The sequence below is a fragment of the Solea solea genome, chromosome 1, assembly GCF_958295425.1.
Source record: "Solea solea chromosome 1, fSolSol10.1, whole genome shotgun sequence".
Taxonomy (NCBI): domain Eukaryota; kingdom Metazoa; phylum Chordata; class Actinopteri; order Pleuronectiformes; family Soleidae; genus Solea; species Solea solea.
The window spans coordinates 892583-901990 of record NC_081134.1 but is presented as its reverse complement, the minus strand read 5'-3'; the positions used below and the strand labels follow the sequence as shown (position 1 = coordinate 901990).

Below are 9408 nucleotides of genomic sequence, written 5' to 3'. Positions count from 1 at the left end.
AATAGAATGAATGAGCGATACCTGCACCTCTACATCCCTCAGACATGTGCACATGAAGTCAACTTCCCTCTGACCTCACACAGGCCTCGAGGGCAACATGGCAGCATTAGATGACAGTCTGATACCTGGTACCTGGCAGCAGCAACATATGCTATGTGTGTGTTGTGTATGTTCTAGAGTTCTGGAAGAAATTAGGAAACTTCTGCTTCAGTTTGTTTAACGTGAACAAACCTGTGTGAACAGTCAGGATTTAATCAGTGAAGCTGGTGTTTGGTTTCACGTCGTTTACATTCATTGCAATCTGGATTCAAAAATCGAAAATGCTTTTTTACTTTTCTGCAAACAATTGCCAGTGATAAATGTATATATTTTTAACATCAGCATTTCCCCAAAGACTCAGCAGAACCTTTAATTGCTCTTGTAATTATATATTTTTTAAATTATTATGTATTATGTTTTTATATAGGCCACACAGTTGGTGTAGTTCAGTGTTTCCCAGCCCTGGTCCTGCATGTTATATATGTTTCCCTGTATGTTATAGATGTTGCCCTGTATGTTATAGATGTTGCCCTGCATGTTATAGATGTTGCCCTGCATGTTATAGATGTTGCCCTGCATGTTTTAGATGTTGCCCTGCATGTTATAGATGTTGCCCTGCATGTTATAGATGTTGCCCTGCATGTTATAGATGTTACCCTGCATGTTTTAGATGTTGCCCTGCTCCAACACACCTGATTCAGATGAACAGCTTGTTACCAGGCTTCTGCAGAGCTTGTTGATGAGCTGATCTGAATCCGGTGTGTTGGAGCAGGGCAACATCTAAAACATGCAGGGCAGTGTTCCCTGAGGACCAGGGCTGGGAAACACTGTGGTAGAGGATGGTCGGTCGGTTGTTTTTATACTTCCTGGTCTTCTTAATGAATGGACACTATTCCTTTTTTTTTTTAACCATCTGTGCTGCTTTAACTTAAGAAAGGAATATATTATCTTCATTCATTCATTGTCTACTGCTTTCTCCTCCACAGGTGAGTTAAGGTTAGGCCCCTCACAGAGGCCAACACACAGACACGAACAACCATTCACACATTCATCCAATTAACCTCTGCATGTTTGGGAGGAAAGAGCACCTGGAGAAAACCCACATGCACATGGGGAGAGCATGCAAACTCCATGCATATTTTTAAATGATCATGTGCAGGCATGTTTCAGTGTTGCCAAGTCGTTCAATATGTGTCATGTCAAACGTCGTTCCATATTTCTCAAGTGTTTGAGGCAAAGTTATCACCAGGACGATGAAGGTCATTCACACTTTTCACATTGGTATGAGGACATTATGGCATGTTTGATGGAGAGAATGTTGCAATGGCATGAAGCAAATCCAACACCAATAGTCCAATACTATCACACTGCTGAGTTATTACTGATATCAGTCGACAAGTTAAAAAAAAAAATAAGATCTTGGAGTTAACTTCAGTTATTATCACCCTCGTATTTTACCAAAGGCATCAGAAGTGGTTAAAACACTGTCACGTTGATATGCACATCTGTACTCATGTGAATAAGTAAACACTATGACCGCTGTCTACCATTGGTCTTGGTGGAGAGACTTTTTGTGATTGGATTTTGTCATCTCATTCCAGACACAGCTATGGCTCCCACTAATTACACACACAAACAACTAGCAGAGCCAAACCCAAAGCAATATCATTTGGCGTCTAAAGTGATTTCACAATATTAAATCTTTTGTCAACACCCACAAGCTTTTCCAACTCTTAGAACAGTGTGATGCTGTGGGGATAATTGATGCAAACGCACAAAACAGAGTTGCAAACGCTCTTGGAGAAAAGTCAATGAATGTGATGATAAGTTCAGTGTGGAATTCTTTTGAGCATCCCTTTCTGAATTACTGTGGAAAATGTATAGCGTGTGTGTGTGTGTGTGTTTACTTGTATTTGTCACCTCTTCTATTGGTCCTAATGAGTCAGAACCTCCTTTCTGAGGAACTGGTTTATTTTAGGACTAAAATTCGAATTTTGGTTAGGTTAAGGGATTAACTGGTAATGGTTAAGGTGTAATTTGTGTGTGAAAAGGCTGTTCATGGTGAGATAAAGCTGTAAAGATATTGTAAAATAAGTTCACACTTTTTTATTTTAGGTGAACCTTTTTGTTGAGTGGCTATAATCTGTTCTTCTATGTGTTCAAGCATAAACTGTAAATAAAAAAAAAAAAGAAAGAAAGGAGATGGTCTCCTGGTTTGCTGGATAAGGGCAACCTGAAATTAATTATAATGACTACATTCAGATGGTCAGCTCGCCTGGTAACGAGCTGTTCATCTGAATCAGGTGTGTTGGAGCAGGGCAACATCTATAACATGCAGGGCAGTGTTCAGGGTTGGGAAACACTGAACTATAAGAACTCCAAAAACATTCTTATATGAAACTCCATGAATGAAACATAGAATATAAATGCCTATGTCCATGTGTTGAGGTGTCATTTGAACAGTTTTACAGACATGTCTTTTACCACTGTAGTTATGGGAAAATAGTTTGTTGGTGTGATTGTCAATGGTTTGATCTCTGTGAGTTTGTTGTTTTGTTTTTTTTTCAGTACCAGGAGTGGCCACTGGAAAAATATTGCTGCAACAAAAATAAACCTTATTGCCTGATTCAAGAACGTAATTTTTTTTGCTTTATTATTATTATTATTATTATTATTATTATTATTATTATTACAACAACAATATACATTTTTAATAAGAACCTAATGACGTAACTGCCATTTTCATAAGACCCACGTAATGACGTCAATGGGCACGTACGGCACGTGGTAGACGTCAGTTGTGCAACAACGTGTGGATCGTAACACACCGGCGACGTCCTGCACGCTGACATTGGAGTGTTGACCTGAGATCTCGTCACTGGTTTCCAGCACCTGTGAGTTGTTTGTCCCGTCACTGACGTTCTTGTCGCTCGTGGACTTAAAACACGAGAGTACTTAGACTTCATAGACTAAACAACACGCCGTGACTGCGTGACATTAGAATTACAGACTCGAACAGAGGCTTTCGGCTAACGCGAGCATAGCTGCTAGTTAGCCTGGCTAATGTTCTTTAAAAGAAAGCCACAGAGTTAACGTTAATGTGGTTAATGTGACTCCTCGTTTCATTTAATATTGGTCATTAATATGAAGTCATCGCCGAGTGTATTGTAGATATTTGTGAGTCTGGAGACCGGAACTAGGCTATAGCTAGCACTGCTTAGTGAGCTACAGTATGCTAACGTTAGCCGTGGGGTTATTCAAGGATACAGCGTTATAGAAAATCATATAAGACTTTCACTTTATTTGTTTATACAGACATACATTGTTTTTTTTAAATATGCTGGTTACCATCGTACAGCTTTACCACTTAAACTTATATTTGTTAATGCTGTTCTGGTTGTGCTTTATTTGACACTTTATTCACCGTTTAAATAAACATAGGCTTTTAGTTAAAGTTATTTTAAATCTCGGTCAGATGAATATACATTGAGTTATTATAGCTTATTATAAAAGGGCTGCAACTGAATATTGGTTTCTTACTCAAACTGTATCTTAATAAACATTCATGATTATTAGTTTCACCAGTGGACTCCGTGCTTAACACTAAATGTCACTATTTAAAGAAATATTGGTGCAAGTTATCTGTAACAGAGTATTGTAACACAAAGTGTATTGATGTTTGGGATGCTTGTGTGTTGTTGTCTTGTCTCCAGATCAGATTGGAAGGATGGGAGCATCCACGTCCACACCCACGACTCCTACAGTCCAGGCAGGGGCCATGATGGCTACCCCTCCTCAGGGCTGCCCCATGCACCATGAAGCCAAGCCTGTGGCAGGTAGTGCTGCGTTGTTTCGTACCAGTCGTGTTTAATAAGTGATGTGTTATCAGATTGTAATAGGCTTTATATGTATTCCACAGTGGCTCCGCCCTCAGAGTGCCCCATGCATCAAGCACAGCCTGAGAAAGGTAGGTGTATCATGTGTCTGTATTTAAGTTAATTATGCAGCTTTTTAGGATGTTGTATCTTTAATTCATAGCTACAGTGGGTAATGTTAATGAATATGCAGGTTAATTGTGATGTGTTGTTCGTCATTAATTCAGTAAAACAAGAAAGGCATGAAGGGATGTCAGTCATTTTTAAGAAGCAGGTACGGTTAAGTCCCTACACATGCGTTATATGCTTTAATGCAGGTATTTATATTTCATGTTGTCTAGATTTGTATTTGTTATATTTATCATGTGACATTTGTATAGTTTATCTTGAGTAATACAAATATAAGCCGTAAATTTTTGTGCTCAAATGTTTGTTTGTTATGTTCACTGTGCTTTCTCTGTATTTGTATTTCACAGTGTCTCCTCCCTCAGAGTGCCCCATGCATCAAGCACAGCCTGAAAAAGGTAGGTGTATTATTTTTATTTTGCACAATCCCATGACTATATGGTAGCTGTCTCAGTGGCCGGACATGCTTTCTTTTATTAATGCATGCTTATGGATTTCATGTGATCAGGATTTTCATTTGTTTTATTTATAATGTGACATTTGTGCATTTTTTTTTTGTGGTGTTGATATCTTTATTGAAAACCTGTGTATATATTCTGGTGCAAACTTTCAATATCTTGTTAGTTCACATGCTCCAAACTGTTCCTTATTGTGGGTTTTGTTGAACGCCACTAGTCTAGAGCTTACCGGTGTATCACAGGACCAACATACAGAGGCAAACAACCACATTCACACCTATGGTCAAATCAGATTCTCCAATTAATCTAACCCCAATTTGAAAAGCTGCATTCAGACAGACACTAACCCTTTCCCGCTGCGTTCATCGTACGTGAAAACTCTGGGGATTGGCGCTAATTTTTGGAGGAGAATTTCTGGGAGTACATATTCTGAAAATAATTTGTCTCTGATGGCTGGTGGCTCAAGACCATTGAAAACATAATTCATATAAATCCTCCATCTTCCCTTGTATTTGGTTTGATACAGTGGTTGTTGCTGCTGTTGCTAATAATGTCACAGGTTTACAGCGTGTTACTGTCCTGACTGCATTGTTTCTCATCTTTCTGCATTTTTTAAATGTGGTACTGTTGAAGTTAATTTAAGCATCAGGAACGCACTGTGCCTACCATGCTTCACCCAAGTGTCCATGTCTCCTATAGCGTCTCCTCCGTCGGGGTGTCCGATGCACAAAGCGGAAACAGGCCCGGCCCACCAGGACCGTGCCTACGAGTTTGTGGGGTGTCCAATGAAAGCTGCAGAAAGCAAGAGTGACATCGATCCAACAAATATGGTACCAGGACACTTACTTCTAGGATGGAGAAAGACAGTTTCTTACGTGTCATCACAATCAATATTATCAGTGCAGCCATTTGTCATTGTCTCATACAACCACACTTCATAACTTTTACTCTAGGTGTGTTTCACTTACAGTAATCTAAATAAATGTTTTCTTGCAATGTCATTTAAGTCACAAATTCACACCGTTGTCACATTGTTAAACATAAAGGATTTATTTACCCCCCCCTCCCCCCCGATTGCATACAGATGCCTCCTCCCAACCAAACACCAGCTCCAGACCAGCCCTTCTCTCTCTCAGTCTCCAGAGAGGAGTCCAACATTCCCCGTCATGGTGACGAGAAAAAATGGGTTTACCCGTCTGAACAGATGTTCTGGAACGCCATGCTGAGGAAGGGGTCAGTTTCTTTATAATGCATTTTTTTTTTTTTTTTTTATGTAGCATCTAACAAACTTCAAAGGGAAAAAACTTACAGTTGCAGCCTTGATGTTTAATTATATATGAAGACCTTTTAAGCGCTGCTATTATCAAGATAAAAGACCAGGGATTGTTTTTTTTTTCTCATCAGGGAAGATGAGAAATCCCAATCCTACTGTTAACAGTTCAGCGTGCCGGATTGCTTGGATTTAAATGTTATCCTTATTTAAATGAGAGGAGGTCGTGCAGAGAACATCTTAAAGGTTGGCTAATTTTGGACTCTAAATAACTCTGTCCTGCGTGTGTGTGGCCCTGTACTGCAGGTGGCGCTGGCGTGAGGAGGACCTCGGTGCTCAAGATATGACCAACATCATTAAAATCCACAACAAGAACAATGAGCAGGCCTGGCAGGAGATCCTGAAATGGGAGGCGCTACATGTACGGTGAGTCAGGAAGCAGCAGCAGCAGCAGCAGCAGCATCATATAGAGCAGCAGCATATAGAGCAGCACACTTCATGCTGCAGTTATTTGAAGAGTATTTTGTCTTTTCTCTGCCGTCAGTGAATGTCCATGTGGACCAGCCTTGAAGAGGTTTGGCGGCAAAGCCAAGGAGTACTCACCCAGAGCTCGCTTCCGTCACTGGATGGGGTGAGTTCTGCCACAGTTTATCTACCTCAACTGTTGTTCACAACTTAGTTTTTAAAAATGCATTTTATACTGAATGTTTTTTACTGTGGATGTTGACTGAGATATTTTTGCTACGTAGCCTGTGATAGGGCTACATCATGTCTGTGCTCTGTGGTCACTACCTTTGTTAAACTGCGTAAGTTGAGTCATGGAAGTTTTGAAAAGTGATCGGTAAAAATGTGTAAGAACTATGGCTGTGACGTCCCGGTCGACTGGTCCATTTATGAGTCAAATTCTGATAAGTCGACTTTTTGCCGTGTTAATTTTGTCTTTGGTTAATTTGATTTCATCTGGAGGAACGTACCAAGTGCTAATGGGGGTGTTTTATTGAATGTCGAGCTACAGTCGTTCGTCCTCTAACATCCATGTCACAGACATCAGTGTGGCAACAGTTTACAATTATAGATGGTGATAAAACCCCCGACTAGTTGATTTTGAGTCTAAATTTCAGGGCTTCAGTCGACCAAGAAAGTCTTCGGTTGATTGCATCCCTCGGTTGATTACATCCCTGGTGGGGAACCCTGTCTCTCTCACCCACAGCTACGAGCTGCCTTTTGACCGCCATGACTGGGTTATTGACCGCTGTGGGAAGGAGGTGCGCTACATCATCGACTACTACGACGGAGAAATCAACAAAGACACGTACCAGTTCTCGATCCTGGACGTCCGTCCCGCCTTTGACTCTCTGGGAGCAGTGTGGGACCGCATGAAGGTGACCTGGTGGCGCTGGACCTCCTAAAACCCTCCCGACAACAAACATAGGTCAACGTTTAAACGTCATACACATGAAAGGACTACGAATATGATGTTCCTCATTTCAGCGTGTGAAGGAAATAAAATGGCTCTGATGGTTTTAACAGACCCTCAGTTAGTATGTAGCTTTATCTGTTAATCATATTGATTCAAGTGGAAACTATAATTACACAATTCACACTTTATTTACAAACAGCATGTCCATCAAAGGTTTTTTGTCACATGGTGTCTGTAACTTCCTCTCAGACTCGACTGTTCACATTACTGACGTTTTTCTAACAGACAGTTTTAACAGGATCATGTGCTTGTGATGTCATCACAGCTGTTGTAGGCGTCGGCATGTTCTTACGATCCATACTGCAGGTGGAGTTGGGTACAATTCTCATTTGAATTCATATCTTTTTCTTGAATTCAGCACTCAGTGGTACTTTTTTTATTACTTGTGGTGCATTACCACTGGCTCTACTCGCCTCACATACTGTTTATGTTGAAAGGATTAAATTAGAAGGGTTCACATAGATAAACCTGACAAGTTTGACCTGTAATTTTATTTTTGACTTAAGTGAAATTCCATGGCGTCTTTCAAAGTTTAAGCTGCGTTGAAGAACTTTGAGCTGTGAGGAAACAGAGACGAGAGGAGTGAGTTCCTCACACTGAGCTTCACCATGGGCTGTAGGACACTTCCTCTCACAGGGAGGAAATGGCGGGGTAGGACTGGGGAGACGAGAAACCAGTCGGGTGGAGAAGTTGATGAAGGATGAGAAGATGATGACAAACCACTGCGTTTGATAACTTCCTAACCCGATGAAGAGAAATGAGAATTAGAGGAGACTGTAGATGAGAGGATAAGAACTGTGGAGGGCTTCAGGCAGTGGTTGGAGGGGGGGATGTGGGGGCTTATTGTGCCTCTCAGTGTGCAGCCTGCCAGAAATTATTTGCGGAAGAAAAGGAAGCTTTGAGCTAAATTGTATTAAATAACTTCAAGCTGTGATAAAGAGCTTTGAACTGTGATTTAAACATGGAACTGTGGGGGGCAGCATTACACCTCTCTCAGAAATCCATTTAAAATCAAAGTAAAGATCACATCTGTCTGTGAGAATATTGTCAACTATGTTTTCCTTCAAAAGTCAATTGTAGAAAAATGAAAATAGCCCTTTAACTCTTTCCAAATCTGAATACAGAAACATGTTTGAACTCAAAAGCAAAGTTGCCGTAATGTACTGTATCTTAAAAAGTAGCTCAGTTAAACAGGATTATTCTCTTGGATTATGTGGCGTGGTGAGTGATGTGCATCCACATGAACTTTCTGCAGTCGATTCAGATCAGAGTAACAATGTTAACTCTAGTGTTCCTGCCTCTGCAACACAACTGGCCTTTTTCTTAGCAGCCATTGTAACATTACATCAGTGGAAAACACAGGTTTTACTGATGATGGCATCAGTGATGGAGAGTGCAGCCTGAAACTGAGTAAGCTGAATGGAACTCAGCCATCAATTATTTAATTTGTAAAAGTACGAGCCAACTTTGGAGTTATACGTCAATGTCAGCACAACATTTCATCTGCAAATTCTCCGCTGCTGTCTGAACTTCCACGTCTTTATAAAGCAGTGTTTCCCAAACCTGGTCCTCAGGGAACACTGCCCTGCTCATTTTCTTGTGCTGTTATTTGTATTTTTATTTATTGAGTTATTTGATGAGTGAGAGTTCATTTCTGTGCAGAATCCTGGTTCTGTTCACAGAAATGTTGGTGTATGTTGAAATGATTTAAACTCTGCCGGTCAATAAAGCTGCTCCTGTTTTGCCTCTGTTATTATAGTTATGATTATTATTATTATTATTGTTATATTGTCTTTGTCTTAGAATGTGAAATATTTGGATACTGTAAGTGGCTTGAGGTGCGTACACCGTCCGGAGTCACAGACATTATGAAATAAGGAGACCAAGTCAGGACTTTTTAAATTTTCATTTAACACATTTGATGCGACTGCTGTGGCATTTAGGGCTTAGTTGAGTTTTAAGACGTCTGGTCTTAAGCACTGATCGATGTAATCTGTCATTTTAAATCTCAAGATATTTTAGGGATGTGTCCAGTGCATTTTTCTTACAATCAGACTTTTCCTGCTGGAATATGACACAGGTGTTAAAAATCCAGCATCAGTATATGTCCCAGCAAATGATACACATTTACAGATTTAACAAACCTCAAAGACATCAAAT

The 9408-nt window shown here is 40.2% G+C and overlaps 1 protein-coding gene across 1 annotated transcript; it reads left to right on the top strand.

Moving 5' to 3' along the window:
• The first annotated feature begins 2837 nt into the window (after nucleotides 1–2837).
• Nucleotides 2838–9001, top strand: LOC131469221 (holocytochrome c-type synthase). The gene is made up of 9 exons (XM_058644174.1): nucleotides 2838–2933; nucleotides 3753–3875; nucleotides 3959–4006; nucleotides 4391–4438; nucleotides 5198–5328; nucleotides 5583–5731; nucleotides 6075–6194; nucleotides 6313–6399; nucleotides 6979–9001. The coding sequence occupies exons 2-9, from the start codon at nucleotides 3767–3769 to the stop codon at nucleotides 7175–7177; spliced, it is 891 nt and encodes a 296-aa protein (XP_058500157.1). The 5' UTR covers nucleotides 2838–2933; nucleotides 3753–3766; the 3' UTR covers nucleotides 7178–9001.
• Nucleotides 9002–9408: the final 407 nt, after the last annotated feature.